The sequence below is a fragment of the Caloenas nicobarica genome, chromosome 1 (assembly GCF_036013445.1).
Source record: "Caloenas nicobarica isolate bCalNic1 chromosome 1, bCalNic1.hap1, whole genome shotgun sequence".
Classification (NCBI taxonomy): domain Eukaryota; kingdom Metazoa; phylum Chordata; class Aves; order Columbiformes; family Columbidae; genus Caloenas; species Caloenas nicobarica.
Genome location: NC_088245.1, coordinates 43,302,664 through 43,330,084, shown reverse-complemented (window position 1 = coordinate 43,330,084; position 27,421 = coordinate 43,302,664). Strand labels below are relative to the sequence as shown.

The 27,421-nt window shown below is 43.8% G+C and overlaps 4 protein-coding genes across 4 annotated transcripts; 3 read left to right on the top strand and 1 right to left on the bottom strand.

Moving 5' to 3' along the window:
* Positions 1 to 1,283: 1,283 nt before the first annotated feature.
* WBP11 (WW domain binding protein 11) lies at positions 1,284 to 13,608 on the top strand. Its single transcript, XM_065637341.1, has 12 exons — positions 1,284 to 1,386; positions 3,062 to 3,178; positions 4,006 to 4,037; positions 4,723 to 4,816; positions 5,190 to 5,386; positions 6,243 to 6,376; positions 7,052 to 7,245; positions 8,121 to 8,303; positions 8,893 to 8,994; positions 9,910 to 10,230; positions 11,663 to 11,845; positions 12,505 to 13,608. Exons 2-12 carry the CDS (start codon positions 3,115 to 3,117, stop codon positions 12,936 to 12,938), a joined length of 1,938 nt encoding a protein of 645 aa, XP_065493413.1. The 5' UTR covers positions 1,284 to 1,386; positions 3,062 to 3,114; the 3' UTR covers positions 12,939 to 13,608.
* Positions 13,609 to 17,716: 4,108 nt separating this feature from the next.
* Positions 17,717 to 18,363, top strand: LOC136003058 (histone H2A). Its single transcript, XM_065658347.1, has one exon. It carries the CDS (start codon positions 17,751 to 17,753, stop codon positions 18,138 to 18,140), a length of 390 nt encoding a protein of 129 aa, XP_065514419.1. The 5' UTR covers positions 17,717 to 17,750; the 3' UTR covers positions 18,141 to 18,363.
* A 1,759-nt stretch (positions 18,364 to 20,122) lies between these two features.
* LOC136003049 (histone H1) lies at positions 20,123 to 20,891 on the top strand. Its single transcript, XM_065658334.1, has one exon. The coding sequence runs from the start codon at positions 20,145 to 20,147 to the stop codon at positions 20,799 to 20,801; it is 657 nt and encodes a 218-aa protein (XP_065514406.1). The 5' UTR covers positions 20,123 to 20,144; the 3' UTR covers positions 20,802 to 20,891.
* Positions 20,892 to 21,729: 838 nt separating this feature from the next.
* On the bottom strand, positions 21,730 to 22,494 carry LOC136003069 (histone H2B 1/2/3/4/6). Its single transcript, XM_065658359.1, has one exon. It carries the CDS (start codon positions 22,473 to 22,475, stop codon positions 22,095 to 22,097), a length of 381 nt encoding a protein of 126 aa, XP_065514431.1. The 5' UTR covers positions 22,476 to 22,494; the 3' UTR covers positions 21,730 to 22,094.
* Positions 22,495 to 27,421: the final 4,927 nt, after the last annotated feature.

Sequence of the window (27,421 nt, the reverse complement as noted above, 5' to 3'; positions counted from 1 at the left end):
GCAGCCAGCACCCGAGCCCAGCAGGGGGCTGCCAGCCCCCCTCACAGGGGAGCAGCGCTGCCATCAGGCCGAGCCCGACAAGAAACAGAAATAATGTCTGAGTTTACCAGGAACTCCCGCTCTCTCGGCACTTTGCCTCTATTCCCCATGGAGAATAAATCAATGACTTGGATGAGGGAATAGAGAGCACTGTCAGCAAGTTTGCTGATGACACCAAGCTGGGAGGAGTGGCTGACATGCCAGAAGGCTGTGCTGCCATCCAGCGAGATCTGGACAGGCTGGAGAGTTGGGCAGGGAAAAATTTAATGAAATATAACAAGAGAAAGTGTAGAGTCCTGCATCTGGGCAGGAACAACCCCAGGTTCCAGTACAGGTTGGGGAATGACCTATTAGAGAGCAGTGCAGGGGAAAGGGACCTGGGGGTCCTGGTGGACAGCAGGATGACCATGAGCCAGCACTGTGCCCTTGTGGCCAAGAAGGCCAATGGCATCCTGGGTGTATTAGAGGCGGGGTGGTTAGTAGGTTGACAGAGGTTTTCCTTCCCCTCTACTCTGCCCTGGTGAGACCTCATCTGGAATATTGTGTCCAGTTCTGGGCCCCTCAGTTCCAGAAGGACAGGGAACTGCTGGAGAGAGTCCAGCGCAGGGCCACAAAGATGATGAAGGGAGTGGAGCATCTCCCTTATGAGGAAAGGCTGAGGGAGCTGGGTCTCTTTAGCTTGGAGAAGAGGAGACTGAGGGGTGACCTCATCAATGTTTATAAATATGTAAAGGGTGGGTGTCACGAGGATGGAGCCAGGCTCTTCTCAGTGACAACCAACAGTAAGACAAGGGGTAATGGGTTCAAGCTGGAACACAGGAGGTTCCATTTAAATTTGAGAAGAAACTTCTTCTCAGTGATGGTGACGGAACACTGGAACAGGCTGCCCAGGGAGGTTGTGGAGTCTCCTTCTCTGGAGACATTCAAACCCACCTGGACGCCTCCTGTGTAACCTCATCTGGGTGTTCCTGCTCCGGTGGGGGGATTGGGCTAGATGATCTTCTGAGGTCCCTTCCAATCCCTGACATTCTGTGCTTCCGAGGCTTCTCACACGCCCCTTGCTCCCGCACGGCGGCATCACCCCAGCACAGCGCGGCGGAAGCGACCGCTGCGACCAGCCCCGGCCGAACCATAGAGGAGCCTCCGAGCGGGCGAGAAAAGAGGAGGCGGAATCACAGAGTTGCAGCCGGCGCGCCGGAGTCTCCACTTCCGGAGCGCCGTTCGGCAGCCGCGCTTTACGGCAGCGCGCCACTCGGTTCAAGATGGCGGCGGGGCCGCGGCGGGGCGTGCGGGGCTCATAGAGGCCGCTGCGGCGGGAGCAGCCGGGACGGCCCGGCCGGGCGGAGGGTGAGAGCAGCGCGGCGGGACCGGGCTGGGAGGAGAGAAGAAGAGAAGAGGGCGGTTTGCACCGCCGCCTGCTCTTCTTCCCTCCGCCGACGGAGGAGGGGAGGCTTTTGGGTGCCTCATGGGAGACTTTCTGCATCGCTCCCCAGTGGCCAAAAAAATCATAAATTTAGTTTTTAGTTTTTTGTTTGGTTGTGTGGGTTTTCTTTTTCCCCCCCCTCTTTCTCCTTCGGTTGTATAACTTGTTCAGTGAAGCTCTTTGCTTCGTGTCCTAAAAGGATTTGGAGTCGAGGTTTCAGGAGTTTACTCCTTTAAATGTTAGAAATCCGGGAAACGTGGGGTGCAAATGTAACTCCTGCCTCTGGTTGGTGAGCGTCCCACCTAAGGAAATGATGGTGTCTTGCCAAAAAAAAAAATCGGTGTAATCTTATGTTATTGGTTATCAGAAATCATGAGGTGCTTTTGCAGGCAGCAGGACAATTGTGAGCATTACCTGGTAGCAGGAGCTGTGGGCAGAGCTCTCTAGTTTTTTACTAGTCGGTGCATTGAATGTCGTCAGTTATGGAAGCTTGGAACCCTTTCAGTGAGGCCTTGAAGCACTAAATGAGATGCTGTGCTTAAATTTCTTTTTAAGGGGCAGGGGAAGGGATATCATTTAGTGGTTTGAAAGGGCATTTTCTGTAATTAGGGAAGAAAGATGCACATGATGAGTGCAGTGAGTCTGCAGAGAACTTCAGAGTGAACTTGTGAATCCTTTCATTCCGGTTGCAGTCTATTTGGATGCAGTGTGGTGACTAGAAATCTGTACCCCATCAGCTCCCGAGTTTCAGAGGGTGTTTTAGATTCTGGGATGGAATCCATTGTGTGGTGTGTGATTGTATTTTTTCTTCCCCTTCCCTGCAGCCCCTCATGGTGTTTTGACAGGCAAGTAGGGGCAGAGGTGGAAGGAGATTAGATCTGTGAGGGGGGCAATAGCCCTGGCTATAGTTTGAACACTTCTGTAGTCTGTAAGTTGAAGATATATCTAAAGACAGGAAATAATTATTTCCCAAATAACCTTTTCTTCTCTGGTCATCATAACACAGCTTGAAATAACACTGATGGAGGTAGAGAGCATAAGGACGGGTATAGCAGTGATCTGTGGGGAGGAGAAGACGACACAGATGCGTGTGCAGAAGGCTTGCTAATGGATACAGTGAGTGCAGGGGAGAGAGATCAAAAGCAGCTTAAATGTTTGAGGAGAGGAGGAAATTTGTGGGAAACATTTGAAATAGAGAGGAATAGACAGGTAAAAATTTAAGAGTGCTTTTGAAAGTAAGTGAAAAGCTAGAAGAACTCTGATAGGCTCAGAAAAACAGAATGTGTGTCTCTCCTTCCCTTGTGCCCCTCTGTAGTATAAGCAAAATCTTCTTGTTTTGAGTCTTGGGGTGAATAATGAACTAGTTGATTCATTTGAAGTGGGTACATAGTAAAGTAGTAGTAAGTAGGCACTTAATTAAATAGTAGTACTTAGTTAAAGTAGGGTAATTTTGATGTAAATGTCTGAGCCTGTAGTAGGGTCTGACGACCATGCAAGTATTTGAGGTTTTTGACAGACCAAGCTGCTGATATAGAGAGGAGGAATAAGCATGCTCAAGCAGCTCATGCATAGGACCTGAAACCATGTCATCTTTTCCAGGTCTCTCCCTCTTTTTTTAATTTTTGTTTTGAGGCGGATGGAAAAAGGTCAAAATGGGGCGGAGATCTACATCATCCACCAAGAGTGGGAAGTTCATGAATCCCACGGATCAGGCCCGTAAGTATCCATAAAGCTAAGCAGATGGGAATGGGGGTTACAGGGAAGTAGATAAAAAGCTTTCTCTGAAGATAAAATCATCACTTGTGGGGAAACTCAGTTCTGATTCACTCTGAAAAATATTGTCGCAGTTTTGGCTGGTGTAAAAACTTCCTGAGAAGGCTGCTTGCTTTCATGCTGCTGCTGCTTCTCTTCAGTATTTACCTCTTGGTTTTTACTGTAGGTACCAGTGTTCAAAGACCTTTGTACTTAACTGTTGGCTAGACTGCAAGCTGCTGCTTGGGACATCATTAATCTGTCTGAGGCTGGAATATGAGGAACATGTCAAATTTTGCAAGTTAGAGGGAGATGAGGGAGTCTTCTGACTGTGTTTTTCCTTTTGGTAACGTGCCAGATGTTATCAATGCAAAGCAGATAAGGGAAATCCAGACTTCCATTGTGAATATGCTTTATTTCAGATGTGTGTTCAAAGCCTGCATATTTTTAGAGTGTGCTGTTTGTTGTTGGATCTATTTCAGCTTCTGTGCAGCAGTCCTTCCATGACTGCACGCATCAGTATGACTTTTGCTGCCTGTTGTTCCCTTCTATGTAAAAACACCTCTGCCTCTGGAGATATGAAGACTACTGTATCTCCTTTTATTTCTGTATGATACACATGAAATAGAAATCTATTTCATGCTGTCTTTCACTGGGAAGACGAGTTTAAATGCCGCAGTCTTTGTAAACATTGAACTGTTGAGAAATAGCACTAATCTTGATGAAGGAAAGGTTCTTCATGAATTTGGCTGTCTCTTTCAAGTTATTTTCTCTTTCTCTCACCTCTCTAGGGAAGGAAGCTCGGAAAAGGGAGCTGAAGAAGGTAAATAAAGAGATCAGGAATGTTTACTTGGCGTTACCTGCACTATGTATCATGTTCGTGATTGTAATGGGCCACAGCCGATGAATGGACTACAGATGTTTTGGTTAATATCCTGAGATTCACTTTGGAAAATACTGTCCAAACAAGTAGTTGAGGAAAACACAGACAGAAATTTTTTTGAGCAACCATATCTCATAATCTGCTGTTTTTTTAGCTTGTGACAATTACAGTTTTCTGAAACATTATTGTAAGTACTTGGGAATTAACACCCTCTCCCAACAAAACCACAAACAAAACCAAACAAACCCTCCCCCCCAAACAAACAAACAACAAAAAACCCAAACCAAACAAACCATAAATCAACGACCCAAAACTCAGATACATTTTAGCATGTTTTGCTATATACCTTTTGTCAGTTGGTTTATCTTGTTGATTATATGTTTTAATTGGAGCGAACGCATTATAGAAGCATTTGTAAATAGCAAGATAGTGGAGTTAAAATTCCCAGAAGTCTTAATTACTGTTACTGCTGCTGTATGCCATGGTTAATATTTGCAGGGCACTTTGAAGAATGTGTTTTTTTTTCTGCGGACTGGGAATATTGAGAGGGGTGTATTTGGTACAAAGGTTCTGTCTCTTTCTCCTGTGACACTTATCTGACCTCCCTGATCTCTGGTCGTCTTAGAACAAAAAGCAACGAATGATGGTACGAGCAGCTGTATTAAAGATGAAAGATCCAAAGCAGATTATCCGGGACATGGAAAAATTGGATGAGATGGGTAAGTGAGAATTACCAGGTGTTGGACTTTGGCAGTGGTTTATGTAGATGCATAACACAGTTTTAAGGGATGACTGGGAGGCTAAAATAGAGTAACCTTCCTGTTAGAAGGGGAGATTCTATGAGTAATTGGGAATTGATTATGATTGATGTGCTATCAAATAGGACTTCTTCTTGGTCAAGAAGATGGCTGATATAAAGAATTAGTAGTGTGTGTGATAGTGACTTGGAGTCGACGGAGGTGATTGTCATAAGGCTGAAGACTTCCTGAAAATAGGGATTGGAAGTTGTTTACTTCGAGGTTGTTTCATTCCTCACAGTTGTGGACTAGAGTAACTTAAGATTTTTTTTTTTTTTTTTCTGTCTTGGATTAGAATTTAACCCAGTACAGCAGCCACAACTTAATGAAAAAGTGCTGAAGGATAAACGCAAAAAACTCCGTGAAACTTTTGAGCGTATCTTGCGGCTCTATGAGAAGGAGAATCCTGACATCTATAAAGAACTGCGCAAGCTGGAAGTGGAGTACGAGCAGAAGAGATCACAACTCAGCCAGTATTTTGATGCTGTCAAGGTAATGCTTGCTGTAGTTCAGGCTTGTATCTGTGGTAGTGTATACTCTTTGTCTGCTCATTAGGTTTGACAGTTATGAGGGAAGGGAACTTTATAAGACACCCATGTATATATTATGTGCCCCATATTAACTACGTGTATTAATTTTCGTAGTATCTCCAGTTACAGCATTTCAGTGAGGACAGCATGGGAGTTGTCAAGTCTGCATTTGTCTCCAATATACTGATTTCATTCAACAAGAAATTACAGGGGAAAGGGAAATTTATGCTGCAAATTGACAATATCAGAATTTGTTTTCTATTTTAGAGTAAGCTTGTGAGTGTGCACGTGATATTTCTGTGAATTTCTGCTAAATCCATTGCTGGAAATAATGAGAATCCTTTGGCATTCCTTTAAAGAGCTTTATTTGACATTCTTCCCTACCATATTGGAGAATATAGTGTTGCCCAAGTGCAAGTATCTGCAAGATATGTTTTTCTTTAGAATATGCACCAGGCTGTGATTTGTGCCTTCTGGATACTTAAAAAAATACAGGCATACTTGTCTGCAGCCCCTTTGCTTTGGGGACTGGAGGTCTAGAGGGAGATGGTAACCTGGCTGGGTTTTGACTGAAATGCTGAAGCCTTTCATGGATGCACTGCATGTGCTTTGTTTTGCGTTGAAAGCTTTTACTATTGACTTTTTCACAAATGTCTTTCATGGAGTGCTGCAAGATAACGTGCCCTAAGAACAGACACCTTTAGCAAGTGATGGCAGGTCCTGTGTGTTCTGTACTCTGAAAGGTAATGGGGTTGTGCAGTAGCTTCTGTGGGAGTAATCCATTATCTCCTTTTCTTTATTTTTTTTTTCTTCCCCAGAATGCTCAGCATGTTGAAGTGGAAAGTATCCCCTTACCAGATATGCCACACGCTCCCTCCAACATCCTCATACAGGACATTCCCCTTCCAGGGGCCCAACCACCTTCTATCCTCAAGAAGACATCAGCCTATGGGTAAGTGGAAAAAGAAACTTGGAGGGGAAGTAAAAAAAGAGCACTCTTACTACTGGGGAGGAGCGAGGGGCAGAAGCAGAGGTGGTATTGTCTAGTGGAAATTGGGAATTATGTGTGAGTGAATTGTACTTTCCTTTAACCAAAGCCCTTTTAACTATTTTCCTTCTGTTACAGGTTTTTCTTTAAATTGCTTGGAGTAATACACTGCCTTCTAGCATTTATCTTTCTGCATATGAGTAAAACTTAAAGCCCTGCCACTTTGAACAAAAATTCCCCTTAAACTGCCATATATGTGTTCTTTTGTCTTGCTAGTATATTCAGTTTAAGCTCCTAGTTTACTTGTTTGTCAAGTGTTTAGTACTAGTTCATTCTATTTCTTTCTGAATAGCCTTCTGTTTTTACCAACTTTATGGTTACCTCATTCTGCTTCTGTGGTGGAATTCAGTCTTCAGTTGCCTTCTGAAAAGCTTGCTTTTGTCTGACCTTCAGCAATCATGTCTTTGTATGAGGTTGTAACCTTTTTGGGACAAATCTATATTTTATAAATGTTTGTGTTTCTTTTTAGAAGGCTGATGTGTAAGCAACAGTGAGAGAAGGCTACACAATTCTATTAAGTGCACGTTTGCTTTCATTTGTGTTTGTTCCTACATTTCTCATTCCCTTTTTTATTTCCAGACCACCAGTTCGGTCCATGCTTCCTCCTCCTGGGCTTGGTGTTCCACGTTTGCCTCCAGGCAGGAAGCCCCCTGGACCTCCTCCAGGGCCACCCCCACCTCAGGTCCTACAGATGTATGGCCGTAAAGTGGGCTTCACTTTGGAGATGGCTCCTCGAAGACGAGAAGAGGAGATTTCTTACGGTTCTGAAGCAGGTAGAGACTTTCCTATTACTGTCTGGGGTTTTCCTTGATCTCTCTGTTTTGTTGTGGATAGTACTATCGTGAACATAATGTGCCCTGAGACAAGTTGTTCTCTGGCAATATGGGTGTTAATACTACCTGAAGGACTCTTCTTGAGTGATCGTACCTCTGAGGTGATTCTAGTATATTTCCTAATCTCTGCAATTTTGTTATCAGCTGTATTTTTAAGTGCGGAAACTTCTAATTGCAAATTTTGGATACCTGGGGGTTTTTTATGTTGCACACGTTGGATGTTTTTCTGTGTAGTCTTAACAAAACTGAAACACTACATATTATCTCTTAAAAAACAAAACACAAAAAAAGGGGAAAAACCCTTTCTCTGAGAAATCTTCCCTTTAAAAAAAAAATAACCAAAAAACCTCAACAAACCAACTAAAACTAACAAAACAGAAAAAACCTAATCCCCCCCAAATCCAAACCAAGCTTGGATATGGATTTGGTAGGAGAACCTAGATCCTCTTTTTTTAACACAGTTACTGTATCATCCCCAGAAACCTTTTCGAATGGGTAGAACAGCTTTATTGCATACCAGAAAGCGTTGAAGTATTTCAATGGTGGTGGTTGCTGAATAGAAGTGAACTAATGAGTTGCAGATAGGAGTTGTCTTTACCTGTTTGCTGTGCAAATTAACCAGCTGGTTAATAGAAAGTCTTATAAATAGACTCTGCAAAATATTCTTTAAGAATATGTGCTAAACAGTAAAGGGTTGACAACATGTCCATGCTGTTGCTAGGGGGATCTTTCCAGCTGTAGACATAGAAAATATTCTGCCTTTCACACTAGTATATTTGGAGTTTATGCGTTTCCTAATACTTTGTTTCCTGCAGGACAGCGAGGGCATGATGATGATATGTCCAGTACCAGTGAAGATGAGGATATGGATCAAGACAAGCATGATGAGAGTAGTGATGACAGTGACAGTGATAGGTCAGATGCAGACAGTGAAGGCGAGGACTTCCTGCATCGTGATAATGACAAGGAGAGGGAAAGTGGTGAAGAAAAGAAATCCGGTATGATGGGAAGTTATAGTTTGGGGTTTGATTTTTTCAAAAGAGAAACACTACTTAACAGAGTTTGTGTCTTATCCTGGCCGAGGCAGGGGGGGAAGTAAATTGTTTAGGCAGCTAACTGTTCTAACTAACAGCAGAAGAATTTCTATAAGTAAATGAATCAGAAGGAAACTGAAAGTGAAGCATCTTTTCAGATGGACCTGTTTTCTTAACAGTAGAGTTAGCTTAATAAGCTTGCAAGCCATGTTTCACCTGAAACATTGAATTGCAAGGTATCCTACAAAAATTAAGCCTCGGTGTAAAATATACTCACTCTTCAGTAAGTTAAACAATACTTCTAAGAGAACTGAATTTCATACTGCTAATGCTTTTAGATAATATTTTCTTTCTTGATTGCTCAGCAGAGACCAGTTGATAGACAACACTGGCTTAGCAAAACTTCAGATAATCAGTAACATCAATGTTAATTCTTATGTAATGAGCATCATTATCTTAGAATGATACATTATCCATACCAGGTAGAAAACTTAGACCGATTTTTATTATTCCCACCTCCTGGCCACCCTTGCTTATACTTTGGTTTCTCCAGGTCACAGTGTACGGTTTGCAGACATGCCTGGGAAGTCACGAAAAAAGAAAAAGAACATGAAAGAACTGACTCCGCTCCAGGCCATGATGTTACGAATGGCAGGTGAGTGAGATAGATATATTAAGTGGAGGTATGCCATTAGGCCTCCAGTGAAGTTTCTCTGGTAAGCTTACTTTGCAGAGTTTTTCTTTGGAGTAGATATTTTACTGTCATAATGTAAGATCTGCTAGGAGTATCAGCTGTGGTTAGGTGTTTGTCATTTTACCTTTTAAAGTTATTTTTAGTCTAGTCATGTGTGTGTTTTGCAAAGCAGAGTTGAAGTTTTAGTAGCATTTTACAAGTTTTTTGATGTACTGGGATTTTTTTTCTTCTAAATTTTATCTCGCTTAACTTTTAAGCAATTGCTCAAATGAAATGCAAACCTCTTAGTGAAACAAAAGGTGACATTGTCTATGGGCTTAGCCTGTAACCTGTAGGAATTAATACTCCCTAAAAATATCCTTTTGCAGAAACAACCCATAGAGTGAAGATTTTGTATATTTGTTTCAGAAAGACACCTCAGTATCTTTTAGAGGCACTAGCATTTCTTGGAGATGGGCATTATGTTTGTTTTGAGGTCTAAATAAAACCTGTTCTGTTTTAATTAAAAACCAGTTTCCCCCCCTTTTTTTTGGAAGTGTTCAAATGATCATAGGAAGTTATTTCATGTTCTTTTCCTGTTCCTTGTGCACACCCCTTCCCCCTCTCAAGCTCCCACAAACCGTAGATCAAATAGCTGCAATTTGCATTTGGTAGAAGTTTCAGTTCCCACAGGAACACATAGCTCTTGGTGGCAGAGCTATCCAGAACTGTGACTTTTTTTGTGGGTTTTTTTTCATTTTCTGTTTAATAACTAAATATGGTCAGTTTTATTTCCTTTGAAGTGAAGTTTATCTTTTTTGTGTGCTAAGGTTTATCTGTGATGTTCACAGATATTACCTGTGGACTGATTTTTTGTAAGTATGTCTCCATTTCCAGGTCAGGAAATTCCAGAAGAAGGGAGAGAAGTGGAGGAATATTCAGAAGAGGAGGAGGAGGAGGAAGATGACTCGGAGTCTGAAGAGACATCACAGCAGCAACAGCAGCAGCAGCAACAACTCAGTGAGGAAGCTCTTGCAGAGACGGGGTCATCTACTGCAACCTCCCAGACACAACAGCAGCAACAGTCTTCACAGTCAGTTCCTTCAACTCAGATACAGGCACCTCCTATGCCTGGGCCACCTCCACTAGGACCACCTCCGGCCCCTCCACTGAGGCCTCCAGGCCCACCCACCGGCCTTCCTCCTGGCCCTCCACCAGGTGAATACTCAATTTGCTTAGATTTGAAGGATGCAGGCTATTGGTACTGAAGACAGTTTATCAGTTTGGGAGTTGTGATGCTGAAGAATGTGTCACAGATGAGGTGCAGAAGCTTAGTGTTGTACTTGCTGAGACCTGTCTGGTCTCTCCTGTGGTCAATCTGTTGTTACTGTACTGAGCTTTTGAGGCATCAGGCACCTGTAGCTGTAGTCAGGCTGATGGCCGTTTGTTCATTGGCACTGACACTGACTGGCAGCAGTGAGGCCAGCATTGAAGTATGAAGACTGAGAAGGCCTGGTGCCATGTGCCTCTTCAGCATGGTGGTGTGTTGTGTTGTGTGTTTGTGGTTTTTTTGTTTTTTTGTTTTTTTTTCTCCTCTCTTGTGTTCTTCTGCTCACACCTTGTCCTGAGCAAGACATGCTAAAGAGGTTTGGGAGCCACTGCTGAGATACAGGCTTTGGCTTTTCTTTCTCTTTTTTTTTTTTTTTTTTTTTAAACAAGCTGCAGTGTGAAGGCTTCTGCTGTTTTACCACCTGAATGTATTTTAGTCTTGTTAGGGCAGAAAACTCCTCAGACGAAATAAGTACTAAGTTGAATTTACAACAATATTAGACTGCCTGGAGACTATTAGCAATGGGGCCAGTCAATAACTTTTTTTTTATAGTGTATGTTGTTTTTGAGGGCAAACACTTGAATTTTTTTATTTAGAGGAAGACAGCAATTTATTTTCTGTAAATTAGCAGAATTATCATATAGTTGAACTGGGTAACAGTAACAAGCTGCTTTGTAATTTTAAGAGTGTATAAATCTGTCTCTTCGGTTCTTAACATTGCAAAGGTCAATAGTTGGACTACAGTGAGGAGCAGTATATACTATGATTTTAATGTATTTTATTCTATATGGGTACATTAACAATGTGATTTTCCACCCCCCCCCGCAATGGGGAGTAGGGGGAGAGCTAAGTTGTTTCCATTGTCTTCCCCACAGTTCTATTTCTGATATTCCCTAGAGGGGGAACCTCAAACCTCAAAACAGTTACTTTCAATAGAGCAAAACTACCCTTCAGGCAAAAAGAGCAATCAGATGCCAGAGTGAAAAATTCTTTCTCTTGTAGCTGTTTAAATTCTAACCACCTCAGTTCAGTGGCTGTTCTTTGCTATTGTTTCATTACATGGAGAAGATCCCTTTTTACACATGAGAAAAGATACTTGACTATTATGAAGAAACTTTTCTCTGAGTCTAAAAACTGCTGCCTATCTTGGAGGTGGTTTTTTTTTTTTTTTTTTTAGAAGATCTATTTAGTGTGGTGGCTGGCTAGCATTACAACAGCTTTCAAGTTCCTGTTGAAGATTTTTAATTTTAGCTGATGGAATAGTTTTGGGTTTTCTTAACCGTGAACTAAATTTCTCGTCATTTGTGTGCATGCTTTTAGGAGCTCCTCCTTTCCTGAGACCTCCTGGTTTACCAGGACTGCGTGGGCCTTTACCTCGACTTCTGCCACCAGGCCCTCCACCTGGGCGACCACCTGGCCCTCCCCCAGGCCCACCACCAGGTCTGCCCCCAGGTCCTCCTCCACGTGGGCCTCCTCCTCGCCTGCCCCCTCCTGCCCCACCAGGTAAAGTGTTCTGTTTGCCTCAGTGCCAAGTCTCTCCCTGCTTTATTTTCCCAGTTACTGCTTGTGGTGACCAAGACAGGAAGTATAAGCGGTTACTAGTTTGTCTTTGTTCCTGTCAGTGTGGCTGCACTGTGCTGTATCTTTTTCTATGTAATAACAAGTAATTCCATACTACTGTACGTAGTTTGGCAGCAAGAAATCTGTCCTCAAAAAGGGAATTTTAGATTATGAACTCCTGCTGGACTGTTCCTGAATAACCCCAGGGTGCTATAATGGTGCTCCACTTAATGAGTTGGACATAGGGCTATTTATTTTTCTGCTTGACCAAACATTTCTGATCACTGAAATTCCAATGGGATGGATCATCAAGAAACTTTATTTTCAGATTATAACTTCAAAATTTGAAAGGGAGCAATACACAGGCACCTGTAGCTTTCAAAGTCTGATGATCAGCAGCATTTTCAACCCAGAATTTGGTGCAACGTTTGAAACATTTTTTTTTTTTTTTTTTTTTCCTCCAAAGACAGTGCTACGGTATCTTGTTGGTTTTTTGTTGTTGTTTTGTTTTTCCTTCTTTCTGAGCCTGTGCATCTTTTTTGGTCAAAGATTTTAAGACTCCCAGGTGTGGAGTCAGCTCATGTTTGCTCTTCTTCTCACAGGTATCCCTCCTCCTCGCCCAGGCATGTTACGGCCACCTCTGGTGCCTCCATTAGGACCTGCCCCACCTGGCCTCTTCCCACCAGCTCCTATTCCAAATCCCGGGGTACTGAGTGCCCCACCCAGCTTGATTCAGCGCCCCAAGGCAGATGACACCAGTGCGGCCACCATTGAGAAGAAAGCTACGGCCACCATCAGTGCCAAGCCGCAGATCACTAACCCCAAGGCAGAGATCACTCGCTTTGTGCCCACTGCCTTGCGAGTGCGCCGGGAGAATAAAGGGGCTTCCGCTGCCTCCCAGAGAAAACAGGATGATGAGCCTGCTCTCCCATTAACCAAAGCTGCCCCTAAGGCTGGGTCATCTGCCCCTATCTCTGTACAGACAAAGGATGACGTGTATGAAGCCTTCATGAAGGAAATGGAAGGTCTCCTGTGACCTGTCATAGTCCTAGTCAGCTTTCCTGCTCCTCTGAACACAGATCAGACCACCGTGGAGGGCAGAGAAGGAAAAGTCCTCCTGCAAGCGATGAAAGAGCTCGCAGAACAGGGAATTGTTCCCTACCCACAGGTTAGCTTGCCAGTGTGCTCTGAATAGAGACCGCTGCAGATGAGGTTTGGCTGGGGGCCTCCTTTCAGAGCTAGCATGTCCACTTGTGGAAGGAAGTTACAGTCGAGAAGGTGACACTGCTTCCCTTGAGTCCTTCCTCTTCCTTGGAGGGAGATAATGGTGCTCTGGGGAGCGGGGTGTGGGAGTGGGGGTGGCTGTGCTCTGCCTGAATCCTTGCACATCTGGATTGCTCTGGTGAGAGTAGTGGAACAGGTTTCTAAGGAGCCAGAAAAGTGTTAGCAGCGTTTCATACACATATGGTTGTCCAGTTATTTTCTGTACTGTTCTTTTCTGTAAATATTTTATAATCTGGATTTTTAGTTGCAGTGAGATTATCAATCATCTTTCTTCCAGGGTAGTCAGGGAGGTAACTTGTTGCGTATATTGTACACTGGAATTTTGCATCCTGTCCCCTTTATGGTCATCTTAATGGCTCTTCATCGGCAGGGGAAACTTCATTTTGTCTTGTGAAAGACAATAAATGTTCAGTGTATCAAAATACTTGTTTCCTTGTGATTTGTCCAAAACTAGCCTGTGGATGGAAAAGGGGGAGGTTCTTTGGCCTTGGGGGAAGAGACAGGCATTCTGAACCTCAGAAAAGAAAAGCAATAGCTACATTATAAATAATACATTCTTTTTAACTGAAATTCTGCTATATTATTGTTTTTAAGTTCCCAAACATCTCTTTCAAGCTTTGTTGGTAGCTGGTAGAAACTGAAGTTCTACTAATAATTACAAAATGATTTCTTTTATATACTTATTAAAAGATTTGCTTCATATCAAGCCTCCGATACCCACTGGATGAATCTTGGACAGGCTACCTTAAGACTTGGTAAACAATTTTAATTCCAAGACCCTGACAGATACTTTTTCATCTGGAAAGTCTCTGATTTCAAATTCTATAACTTAATGCTTGTAAGGTGCAGATACTTTTGGAACTCTGACATTTCTATCTTAAAAAATACTTATTTTTCTATTTTGGCAGAAGTATTCCTTTAGCTTCATTTACTATGCTGACAGCCAAATATACCAATAACCCTTACCACATGCAAGAAACAGATCTTTATTCTTATTTGAAACAGACTGCAAAATCTCCTGGGATCTTGTAGACAAATCAGTTTTAAGACCAGTGAGATCAGTTGTGTTGGTAATGTCTCTCCCAAATGAGCTGCTCCTTCAGAGAGAGAAAAAATATTTCAAAAATACAAAGTTTTGTCTGGAATGCTGAATTTGACCATGGGGCCTAATACTAGTAGTTAGCTATTTATATAGGTGTCTTCACCCTGTTTAAAAAAAAAAAAAAAAAGAAAAAGGAAGAAAGTGTTGTAAGTACAATATAGTGTGAAAAACTGAGAAAACCCTTCATTATCCTTGTTGAAGAGCTTGTGGTTTCTTAGTGATTAAGAGTGAATCCTCTAACAACATATCAATTTCTAGGTGACTATATCCAGACTTGTGGGTGTTTAGTTTTTTAATAAAGGAAATGTGTTAAACTGCTAGACTAGTAGATATCTCGAACAATACGTTTAGGTGGCTATAAGCCTCACACTTAGCAGAATACTCGATGTTTTGAGGTGGAATCTGTTTTAAGGAGACAAAATTATCAGCTACTGAAACTTACACTTGAAAACTTTGATTCTGTTTTCATGAATTCTGGGCACAAATAGGTTTGTACAACAGTTCTTTTCCTGGTTCAGCGGTTGATTGCAGTTGTGTCGGTACTATCTTAAATATATAAATATTTTTATGTTATATTTATGGAATATATTCTTTATTTCAGCTTTTAAAAAAATGCATATTGTTTTTGTTCTTTGATAAATGAAATGTGTGAATGGTGATTTTTGGGGGAAGGGGGTGTCATTTTGCTACCTCTGACCCTCAGTTTAGTAATAGTATTGACCCTCCCAGGAAGAAGCCTGAGGAGAACAACTGTGGTGTGGGATGAGGACCTCCCTCCCATTCAAGGTCATTCAAAGTCAAGAAATCTCCCTGGCAGCCCTGTGGTTATGTTAGTAACCTGCAGGAGTTGGTTGATTCATTCTGTTCCTCCACTTAAGTCTGGATATTTTTGACTTTTTATTTGTTTGTTTGGTTTTTTGTGTTTTGTTTTGTTTGTGTTTCTTTGGCTGTATTCTCACACTGGGTGCACTGCTTCTTTTTGGGACAGAGCAAACACTCACCTGCTGCTGTATCTATTCGTCTTCAGGCAGAGGCAAAAGGATTTGAATTTGCTAGGTATTCAAATGGACACAAAAAGGTAAATTTGATTCACAAGGAATGTGTATAATAACAGAAAGATAACTTCCTCACCCTTCCTGGGGTGAAGGGGGGTTTTAAAGGAGGTAGGTAATTTCCTACAACTGATAGACCTCTAAAATGGCTTGGGGAAAGGTGTGGGGATGGGGAAGAGATGTGAGGCTGAGGTGGGGAGAGAATTCAGTTAGATAATCTTTTCCCTTTATTTGTGCATTATCTTTGGCCTCTTAAAAAAGAGCAGATCAATAAAACTTGCTTTGGCTGAACATCCATCAAATTATGTAAGGTTTTCTGCATAAATTTCTATTAAGAGAAAATAGGAAAATCCTCCTCTGTATCTCGACTGTGTCTCAGTACCCAGTCAGAAAGGGCTTAAATAAGAAAGTGTGTCAAATAGATATATGTGTATATATCACACCATTTATTGAGGGAGAGTTGAATCAATGCTTAGTATTTAAATAGAAATTGCCTTGTTAAAAGGGAGAAAAGAACACAATAGAAAGCTTGTGGCATATTCAAGAACGGTCTTTCAACAGAGCCTGTGGAAACAATTACGTATTTACCTTATGATGGCACTGGTCATGGACACAATCCTGTAATGCCATCTTCTCTACAACTCCAGATGTTCCCAGGTGTGGACAATTGGTAACATAAACCCAGGCCAATTTGTTCTCTTATTGTGGTCATACAGATATTTGAGATTCTTCTCTGTAACACCACTTCCATCTTGTGGTCATGTTTTTCGTCTGTGGCTGAGTGTACACAGAAGAAATGATCATGGAAAGAGGCTGAGAAGGAACTGAGGCATAGATTAGTGTGATTTACCCTATGTATCAGTGAAGATTAGTGACGGCACAAACACAGAAAGACAGAATGATTCTGAGATTAATTTGGGATAATCCACTGTATCACACCACTAAGGAAATATACTTTCTAGAGGTTACTGAACCTTTAGAACAGGGAGCTTGTCTTGGCTGCCCAGACATAAACAGGTGGTGGCTGTACTTTCTATGTGCTATGGAGATTTTTTTTTTTTGGCCTTGTTTGTAATCCTTCTGCCACAACTGGCATACTCCAAACAGTTTAGATCAGAATTCCTATTAGTTTACCCTCTGGAAAGAAGGGTGAAGTTCTCTCTTGCTCTCTGACTTGTAGAATTTAGATGAAATGTCGTCTTTTGGGGTGTTTTGTTGTTTTGTTTGGGGTGTTTTGGTAGGTTATCAGGATGGCCTCGTGTGAGTCACGGCTTTGTCTTTTCCTGAAATATGACAATGCTAGTATCCAAGGTAAGCAGCAGAGTCTGGTACCCGCACTACTCACTTCACTGTAATTTTATTATATCCATGTCATAGGATCTGGAGTGCATTCATAAGAACCACAAGTTAGAATACAAAAGCATCAAGGAATGAAGATGGGGGGGGAAATAATGCAGAACTAGAATTTATGGAAATGAGAGCAAAAGTGTAAGTCATGGGGAAAATGGAAGAAGAGCCTGCTGTATAACACTGGGGGAGCAGATGGATGTAGCTAATTCCAGGGTGCAGGCTCTTTCAATGCTTTAAACAAAAATAGTGTCTGCCTTTGCTAGAAATGCATAGAAGAAAGTGAAAAAGATGTCACGAAATAAAGACAAACCACAGATAATTAGAGCAAAGGAAGAAAAATGACCAGGAATCTCTCTGTAAGACGGACCCAGATCATTCCAAACATCCTGACTCTTGATAAAGTCAAATCAGCTTATCGGTGCAGTGAGAGAGTCTCTGAATAAAAGCACCAAAGGCTGATTTCTAATGCTCTGCAACACAGCCTTGGAAATACCATGTTAGTTTGAGTAGTATTTGAATGATTTTTTTCTCCAGAATCAGAAAAATTTCCCATGTTACACATTCCTGACTGATTTCTACACAGGCAGGGTTGCAAATATTCTTACCAAAGCTAATGTTTCTACTCTGTAATTTAATTTTTTTAAAGTAATCTTGTAGTAGAGTTTTTGAAGTTCCAAATGCAGGATGATTCCCTACCAAACGCCTTCCGGAGCACGTCCCGGGGGGCAGCGGCGGCGAGCACCGACCAGAGCCGAAGGGAGGGTTTGGACCCCGCCCAGGGGTGGTCGCTGCCCCCGCGCCGGGAGCGCCCGGCCCGTCCCTTTCGTCCCCCGCTGCCGGCAGGCAGGGCCGGCGGGGCGGGAAGGGCGAGCAGCCTGCTCTCCCATTGGGTGGATTTGGATCCGCAGCGCTATTGGTCGGAGCGAGAGAGAGCGTGCTACAACCAATCAGAAAGCAGGCCGGGGCGCGCGGGGAAGCTATAAAAGGGAGAGGGCGCGGGGCGCAGTGACGCGTGTTTCACGTCAGTTTGAGAGGCGGCAGCGGAAACGTGCAGGGAGCGATGTCCGGCCGCGGGAAGCAGGGCGGGAAGGCGCGGGCCAAGGCCAAGTCGCGCTCGTCGCGGGCCGGGCTGCAGTTCCCCGTGGGCCGCGTGCACCGGCTGCTGCGCAAGGGCAACTACGCGGAGCGGGTGGGCGCCGGCGCCCCGGTCTACCTGGCGGCCGTGCTGGAGTACCTGACGGCCGAGATCCTGGAGCTGGCGGGCAACGCGGCCCGCGACAACAAGAAGACGCGCATCATCCCCCGCCACCTGCAGCTGGCCATCCGCAACGACGAGGAGCTCAACAAGCTGCTGGGCAAGGTGACCATCGCGCAGGGTGGGGTGCTGCCCAACATCCAGGCCGTGCTGCTGCCCAAGAAGACCGACAGCCACAAGGCTAAAAGCAAGTAAAACGCGAGGAGCGTTTTCTCCTTAGAAGTAACCCAAAGGCTCTTTTTAGAGCCACCCACTTCATCATAGAAAGAGCTGTAGATCATATAAAAACAAACAAGCAAAACCACCCAAAACACGCCAAACACACAATCCACAAAAACTCCACAAACCCAAAACTATTGTTTTTGCTGTTGTAATGCCTATGTATTTAGTATAAATAAACATTGCAAAATAAACTTAATTACTGGTAAATACATACTAAAAATTAGGTTTAAGTGGAGGAAATAATTTTGGTAGGGGTCAGAATGGCCCCCACAGGCTTCTCCCTGAATTGCCTTAGCCCTGTGTGAAGTTGAGGTAACTCACTGATCTCTTTAAAAGCAACTCTGCCCCCCTCTGAACCGTTTGACCTTCAGACTTCGTCCTTTTTTCATAACAATAGGCATTCTGAATTATTAATTTTTAATACATTTTTTTTCATGGCTTTGAGCTGCTGTGCCCATTTTCTGCCTGAAAGTGAATTAGTTTGAGAGTAACTGGTTACCACTGAGGCAAATTACAGGCCAGTTGCCAGTTCTGATTCTACCTTAGATATAGTGCTGTACGTTACCATAAAGAAGGTGAAGTAGAAACACACAAAAAAAAGTTGTTATAGTTAAATAAACACATTTTAATAATTATCCATTTGAAAACATCAAGTATTTGAATCATAAGATCGTACAAAATTTTTGTTCCACTGCCAGTTACAATAGCAAGCCGTAACAGTTTACAGGCCATTGGTAAAACAAAAGGTTGTAGGCAATAATGAAAAATACGAGAGAATACATATCTTAATTCTCTGTGCTCAGAAAAGTAAAATACATTTATTTTTAACTTGTTTAACTGGGGTACTTTTAAAGTGCAGATGAACACTTTTCCCCCTCGCTAGCAGCCAGCCATTTTAGAGTAATAGGTGTATCGGTTAGACATATAATTTGTAATATTACTTCAAATAAGTCACTGGACAGTAAAAAAGAAAAGAAAAAGAATATTTTACAATCTGCTGTGAAAGGGGAGCCCTAACTGATAACTTGAGAAAGTTTTATTGTGTCAAGGATGGAAAATCCTCTGCAGCAATCTCTCCTTAGATGACTCAGATTTTCACCAAACTGTATCAAAACAAAACCACTGCTGGTTTACAAAACAAAAGGGCATTGATTGTAACTGTTAACAAAAAAATGTCCATGTTAACTTCTTAGGTCACCTAATTTATTAAGAAAATAAACATTTCTGTAGCAGAGCACTAGGGAACCATGTCTATATTGTGCACAGGGAGCAACACAGTACAAGATGCTATGCTGTAAAAAGTCACCTCCTTCTGGGGCATAAATAGCCCTTCACAGGATTTTAATCTGCTTCTTGCCTTGTTGCATAATGCACTAATTTAATTTATTTTAATTATTTTGAAAGCAGTAAAGGATTTTGGACAAAAAAGCTAATTTCTAATCCATATTCAGTGCTCATGATGAGCCTGTGTTACTTCCACCTCTTTGAAATCAATTTGCGATTAAAGTATTGATTCAAAACCCTGATTTTCAGTCCAGATTAAGAGAAGACCCTTTAAAGAATAATAATTAATTACTTTGGGGATTTAGTTGCCTACGTCGCGGATTTTATTTAGAAGGAAAAACAAAAGTTTCTGTCTCCCGAGGTCTGTGCAGGTCCAGGACTCAGGGTTTATCGCCTCTTTTTTAACTCACCCTTTGCCTCTTCGAAGGGAAACTTTGCCGAGGGGAACAACAGTCTTTCCTTTCCACGCCGCTGCGAACTGGGGGGGAGTTAGTGGCAGGAATTCTGATAAAAACCGGCTTTTTTCACTCCTAAGAAACACAAAATGAACGGGCAGAAGGGACCTTTCTGCCGTGCAGCGGGGCGGGCGCTGCAACGCACCAATCACCGCGCGGCTCCTCTCTATAAATACGAGGCCGCTGACTTGTTCCAGGCCCAGTGGTTTCCTCTGATTCGTGGACGACGCCTGACACTATGTCGGAGACCGCGCCTGTTGCCGCTCCCGCTGTGTCCGCTCCCAGCGCCAAAGCTGCCGCCAAGAAGCCGAAGAAAGCGGCGGGCGGCTCCAGAGCTCGCAAGCCCGCGGGCCCCAGCGTCACCGAGCTGATCACCAAGGCCGTGTCCGCCTCCAAGGAGCGCAAGGGGCTCTCACTCGCCGCGCTCAAGAAGGCGCTGGCCGCCGGCGGCTACGATGTGGAGAAGAACAACAGCCGCATCAAACTGGGACTCAAGAGTCTTGTCAGCAAGGGCACCCTGGTGCAGACCAAGGGCACTGGGGCTTCCGGGTCTTTCAAACTGAACAAGAAGCCGGGTGAGACAAAGGAGAAGGCAACCAAGAAGAAGCCTGCAGCCAAGCCTAAGAAGCCTGCGGCTAAGAAGCCTGCCAGCGCAGCCAAGAAGCCCAAGAAAGCTGCGGCGGTGAAGAAGAGCCCCAAGAAGGCCAAGAAGCCGGCGGCCACCGCGGCCAAGAAAGCGGCCAAAAGCCCCAAAAAAGCTGCCAAGGCTGGTCGCCCGAAGAAAGCAGTGAAGAGCCCGGCCAAGGCAAAGGCGGTGAAGCCCAAAGCAGCTAAGCCCAAGGCAGCGAAGCCCAAAGCGGCAAAGGCGAAGAAGGCGGCGCCTAAAAAGAAGTAAAACGACTGACAAACTAGTTTACTCATTTAAATAAACCCAAAGGCTCTTTTAAGAGCCACCCACTTAATCCTAAAAAGAGCTGAAACACTACAGTAGCACAGTATTTTTAAAAAGCGGTTTAGTAGGAATGCGTGGGGAAGTTACCGTTTTCAAGTGTGCGTATTAGGTTCGGTCTGCGTGGGGAATTGCCGGCATCTTTAAAGAGGAATCGTGTTCCTACCGTGCCATGCGGGAGCGCTGCGAGAGCAGCGGCGCTTTCCCCGCCCCCTCTTAATTGACGGGCGCAACCGAGAGCGGCAGCGCCGGCCCCGCGGAGCAGCGAATGCCCCTGCGCTGCGGTTCCTTGGGGGCGGTTTAAAAGTGCCGCGCTGGGTCGGGATTGGCCGGTTCTGCCCGCCAGGCCCCGCCCCTTAGGGCGCTGACCCCACCCCGCATCCCCCACCCGCGGCTGTTCCTGGTGGCGTCCCCCGCAGCTGGAGGGGGCGCTGCTCGCTCCGGGGAAAGGGGGATTCCGTGGCTCTGCTTCTGCCCGGCAGAGAAACGCTGTCTGGTGGGAGCACAGCTTCTGAGAACGGCACTGGCGCGGCAGGGCAGAGAAGATTTGGCTCTCCCCTTCAGTACTCCCAGCCCCCGGGTACCTTGCACATCACCAGCCGCCTCCAGCTTCACACCCATCCTGCGCAGATTTTAGACATGGTTGTCTTAAAAAGGGAAACCCTTTATATAGAAAAATGTTTCCTAGTTGCTCTAACTAGTAGGGACAGTCATTTCACTGAAAAAAGTGTGTCGGAGGGCACACTGGAACATACGGAAAAAGGAAAAACTAGGCCACCAACACCTAGAAAACTTGCTTTACCAACTTTCATAGTATTTAGTCACTGAAAGGTAGGGGTTTTTTTATTATTTTACATGTATAGTGCATAGAAGATTCAGTCTTACTAGCAGTTAAGATTTTATATAGATTTCAAGGAATTTAAATGCTTGAAAAATAAAATTTATTACAGAACGTAGATAAAAACACCACCTACCTTCACCTACAGAACTTAAGTTTGCAAACAGAACTGGTAAAACACTAACGTGCTGCTGCTCCTTTTTCGCAGAACATCGTTTTGAGTTTCAGACTTCCAAGTATTAACTATATCTAGTACAAGCATTTAACTGAAAGCTTTTCACGTTTAAAAGAACAAACTATTCACATACCTCCCCCAATACAGAGTAACTCAGCCCTCCTACTTGAAATATTTGGTGGCTCTTAAAAGAGCCTTTGGGTTAAAACTGACGATCCGGGACGCTCTACTTGGAGCTGGTGTACTTGGTGACAGCCTTGGTGCCCTCGGAGACGGCGTGCTTGGCCAGCTCACCGGGCAGCAGCAGCCGCACGGCCGTCTGGATCTCCCGCGACGTGATGGTGGAGCGCTTGTTGTAGTGCGCTAGGCGCGACGCCTCGCCGGCGATGCGCTCGAAGATGTCGTTGACGAAGGAGTTCATGATGCCCATGGCCTTGGACGAGATGCCCGTGTCGGGGTGCACCTGCTTCAGCACCTTGTACACGTAGATGGAGTAGCTCTCCTTGCGGCTCTTCTTGCGCTTCTTGTCGCCCTTCTTCTGTGTCTTGGTCACCGCCTTTTTAGAGCCCTTCTTGGGCGCAGGGGCAGACTTGGCCGGCTCAGGCATAGCGATGCCTCTCACGTTGCTCTGAAGCACCGGAGTGCCCGAGAGTGCGAGTTCCGCGGTATTTATAGGGGCCTTATGCAAATCTGTGGCCTCAGCGATCAGCTCTTCTATTGGATAACAGAACCAGTGACGTCACAGCTCGTACCGGCGGCTTTATAATTGGACCTTTTCAAATCCCACGCTAGTATTGGTTAAGAATTCTAATCCTACCAGCCAATCACAGCAAGCCGTTTCAATCGCACAGTTCGGCGGCGAAGCTCGTCCTCTGCTGCCTGGCGTCGCTCCGCCCCGGGGTCACCCCGCAGCACCAGGGCTCGTGTGGCTCCTGCAGCTGCCTGCTCGGGCGGATCGGTACCTACAGAGTAGTTATCGGTGGTTTCTTCAGGAAAAACAAACACACGAAATTCAAAACAAACCCCAACCAAAACCTACAAAAAACAGAAAAAAGCGAAAGGGATTTTGCTAATCTTTTTTTTTTTTTTCTTCAAGAGGAAATAAACCTGCGTATTGCATGTAATGGCTGGCATTTATAACAACCACAAGTTAAATGTAGAAGCAAAAAAATAGAACCAGAAAAGATACAGAGGCTCTGGAATACTAAGCTTTTTTAATTGTGTTTTAAATTAATCCATCTGGCCCACAGAACACGGCTTGTTTTTCAGGACTTTGAATGAGATGGAAGTTCTGATTCAATTTGTAAGTTGAAAGAAAGTGGTCTTCTTTTGGGAAGTAATACAAATATTGGATTAACATAAGTAAAAACCCAGATATTCCTGAGAATAAAAATAAATGGTGGGTTTAAAATTGAATTTTGAGTTTATCGTGAATCAGAAGTTCTGGCTGTTTTCTTGTTAAGCTGATGTAATTGCGCAAGAAGAAAATACAATTGTTTAAACAGACCAAAATGATTTTATAGTATTAGGAATTCTGATGTGCTAACATTTTTTATTTAATAGAGGAAGTGTTGTTTAGTATAGTACTAGCCTGTATGTTTAGAAAAAGGGTTTTTTTTTTTTAAATCTCAGTGCTATGTGGTAACATAAATTACAATTATATATTTGTTCATCAGTAAATTAGAAAGCTATAATCCACTTTTAAAGGGACCAAGTTAATTTGTAGTTGAATGAAGCTAGGACTATACCATGCAGCATCATATAGGTGGTACTATAATGATGCTATTTACATTTTGAACTCTTAAGGGCTATTCAGAGTCTAGACTTTCTTGATATCAGAGAAAAAGGATGCCATGGGCCTATGCAGGAAACATATCCGGCATATGTAAATGTAGTTTAATGTTGGTGAGACTGCCAAAATCACAAGAAACTAATTATTCAAATACATTTCTAAGGACAGTGACAGAGATTCCAGATACTGGTGCGAGGAATAGAAAGACCTGTCACCTTACCAAGCTGGTTTTGCTTCTGCTTTTTTCCCTTTTACTTTGCTGGGCAGATTTCTGGATTCACAAAGATTTCCAGCCTACATCTGAAACAGTGCTGTCTGAAGAAAGGGAGGCAGGTGAGGAAAGAGTGGGACCTTTCTCCTTCCCGGTGAGTAACAGTTGCTTCTAAGTGCTTCTGCTGTGCTTAACACCCAAATGGGAGAGACAAAAGCAGCCACCTGTGTTGAGGAGAACAACTTCACACTTCTTCTGTGATGCTGCAACTCTGGTTTCATGTGCACCCACCCCACATCGCTGTTCCCTCTCATCAGCAAGAGGGATGGGGTGGATGCTCATTCATCTGCATTTGCTCTGTCTCCTCCACAGGTGCCTTTGGCAGCTTGGAGAAAACCTGATAAGGCAGGAGGGAGCTGCACCTGCCTTTTCAAGAGAAGAAAAGTAGTTCTCTCTTTTTCAGCAAAGCAAGAAGAGAAGCCAGAGTGGCCTAGCCCTAAAGATTTAACTCCTCACATGCACTGTGAACCTGATGACTTTCTTTTGGCATAAACATTACCTGGAAAAGCAGTTCATTGAGAACACCTCTGCCTGGTAAAAGGAGTTGTCTTTTGAACATCTGTGAAAGTCCATGACTTGACAAGCCACTCAGGGACAATATGGCATAGGATCTCCAGTTTTGTCTCAGCAGTGTAAAGTCCGTAGATCCAGAAAACAGAGACATTAAAAAACCCCCAAAACTCAAACACAAAACCCAGCTTCTGCATACAGCCCCTCCCATATGTTAATCTTTTTAAGTCTATTGAACAATTCCAACAAAAATGACCGTTGATCCAGGTCCTAGAGATTCTCAGTTCAAAAAATTTTGTGAAGATCAGCTACGGAGTAGAAAGACACCCAGGTTAAAGCTTCCATTGAGGAAAGGTGGCTATGGTGAACTGAACATCTACTGCTGGTTTTAGCCTTCCAGCTAGGAAAAAAAAAAAAAAAAAAGTTAAACAAAACTCCCAAACCCTCCAAAAAACAACAGCTGAATAATAACTGAAGGCCAGTCAGTGCTTGTGTAGTGCGGTTGTGCATGCTGCCCCTTCACAAAGAGGCATAACTGGAAAGTGCTGAAGGCAAAATAATTTGGGAGAGGAATAGGGAGAGAGTGAGGAGATGTTTGTAAAGGAATCTTAAGTTCTTGGAAAGAACTGGTGGTGGAAACCTTATCAATGATGGTGGAAAAGCTGAGTTTACTACATTGTTTAGAAACCCAGGATATATGGACAGGCAAAACAGACATTCATTTATCTCTTGATGGTCTAAAAAACTCAAAACCACCACCACCACCAAAATCCATGTTGACTAAAGAAAATGGTTAGGAACTTGTTAACGTTCAGTCACCCATCATCCATCATGCTTCAATAACAATGGAGTTTTCAGTGACTGACCAAGGCTTTGGAGCATCCAAAAAAAAAAAATCCTTCAGAGTCAGGAAACCTAAGTCTGATGAAAGGGAACAGAGAAAAGTCTTCAAGAACAGCTCCAGAACAACTCAAGTATGTCAGAGCTTGAAGGAGTCACCAGCTTATTGCATGTTACTAAATAGCATGAACTGTGGGACTCTGTCTTTTTCTCCTGCTTGGTGAATCTCCTCCAGGTGAACACATGGTGCTACAGGCTATCAGTTTTCTCCTGTTCTGCTAAATACTCCAGCCAGAAGTTTCTAGGAGGCAATGGGAAGACATAAACAAAAATCTGCTGTTACTGTTTTGCCACTACAGCTTCTAGGTGAACTTCGCATAGATTTTTCTGCAAAATGCTCTTTCTTATTCTGAAATCTCAAATCAGAAATATAATTCCTTGCCGTCTGTGCTTATTGCCTAAATGGGCTTCAAGCAAAAACAACCGGATATTTTGAGTAGTATCTTGGCTCTAATTATCCTACCTTCTGCAGCTTCTTCAGCCAGAAATGCTGGAGGACCATTACGTGATGAGGGAAAGTCAGACACGTGTATTATCATGGGCTTAGAGAGCATGCCTTTGCAATAGCAAATGCTCCTGAAAAATAATTAACCCCCCCCACCATGAACCGAAGGAAACAAGCAGACACCAAAAAGTACTTTTGAGTGTAGTAGGATAGGTGTTGGAGATTCAGACTAGTTTCTGAACATTTCTTTTTAGTTGTTTATTTGTCTGTGTGGAATACAAAGAAAAGAACCAAGAAGTCCTAGGAAAAGTTCTAGAACAACAAGACCATCAACAGAAGACACTTTGCACATAGCATTAGAGATTATTACAAATATATTGATGATGAGGCATACCCGTCTAGCACTTGTGATTATTTTGGAAAATTTTAAAGAGCATGATGCACCGTAAAATCACATTTGAGAAGTCTGGTTTTAAGGTTATGGGTAGCTATTGTAGATCTTTTAGATGTTGAGATTGAACAACTAAATAGAATTGTTTTATATGCTGCCTATTGTGCCATCTATAGCTGCAAGTTTTCAAGCTTTGTAAATTGCTGGGTATCACTCTCATCTGAAAACCTTATAACTACTTCGAGAAACAGTAAATACATGGGTCACATTTCTACATTATAAACCAACTGTACTGAAAAAGCCACAAGGCAAAGGGAAAGGTTAAAGGGAGGGGAGGAAGTTGCCATGCATTTTCTAAAGTAACATTTCTGCACTTGAGATGTCTAAAGTTGATTAAGATGATGCAACTCATAAAATGATGTGCCCTTCCCTGTGAATGTAGCTGTAGAACTACAATTAAGAAAAATACTATGTTTCATGTTGGAAAAGTGAAACACTGTGGAAAAAACACACAGCAAAAGGAATACTTTGAGGTACTATGTATCAACAAAGATTAAGACACAAAAAAGAACCAACACACGTCACATGTTTAAAAGCAGACGAAAAAGTCTAGATTTTATTCAGGAGTGTATTGAAAGATGAACAACCCACTGAAAAAAAAAAGTGTTATCCCCACGGAAAAGAAAAAAAAAAAAGAAAAAAGGTGGATTAATAACGTTACACATCTCTCGGTATAAAAGGGTGGGTTTACGCGAGCACCGAGACCAGCACGTCCGCGCTCCCCCTACCCCCACCGGGCCCTTTGTCGGAGCGCAGCGAAATGGCGGCGGCGGAGCGCGGGCGGGAAGCGGCGCTCCCGGCCCCGCCGCCCCCATTGGCTGGATTTTGCTGCAGACCCGCGGCCGGCGGGGCCCGGCTGCGACACCGGCACCGAGCGCCGCAACGACGGGACCGGGAAGCCGGGCCGTGCGCGGCGGGAAGGAGGCCCCCCCGCCCGGGGATTTGCTCCCGCGGTGCCCAGGCCGAGCCGGCGTGGGGGGGTCGCTGTGTTTCGGGGCAGGGGTGGGCACGGGGCCGCCCAGCCCCGCCGCCTGAGGCGCTGGCGCGAACGTCGCTGGCCGCAGGGGGAAGGGCGCGGAGATGAGCCCGCCCGTGCCCTGCCCCGCCGCAGTCCTCAACCAGGTCGGACCGCTGGCAATATAGAGAGGTGCTGGCGGGTGTTTGCGCCACACGCGGCTTGGGCT

What these genes read in the sequence shown, in the direction of transcription:
- WBP11 (XM_065637341.1), top strand. Translation starts at nt 3,115, where the DNA reads ATGGGGCGGAGATCTACATCATCCACCAAGAGTGGGAAGTTCATGAAT. An exon ending in TGGTGAAGAAAAGAAATCCG is followed by an intron (nt 8,304 to 8,892) that starts GTATGATGGGAA and finishes TGGTTTCTCCAG; the next exon opens with GTCACAGTGTACGGTTTGCA. An exon ending in GCCCCCTCCTGCCCCACCAG is followed by an intron (nt 11,846 to 12,504) that starts GTAAAGTGTTCT and finishes TTCTTCTCACAG; the next exon opens with GTATCCCTCCTCCTCGCCCA.
- LOC136003058 (XM_065658347.1), top strand. Translation starts at nt 17,751, where the DNA reads ATGTCCGGCCGCGGGAAGCAGGGCGGGAAGGCGCGGGCCAAGGCCAAG.
- LOC136003049 (XM_065658334.1), top strand. Translation starts at nt 20,145, where the DNA reads ATGTCGGAGACCGCGCCTGTTGCCGCTCCCGCTGTGTCCGCTCCCAGC.
- LOC136003069 (XM_065658359.1), bottom strand. Translation starts at nt 22,475, where the DNA reads ATGCCTGAGCCGGCCAAGTCTGCCCCTGCGCCCAAGAAGGGCTCTAAA.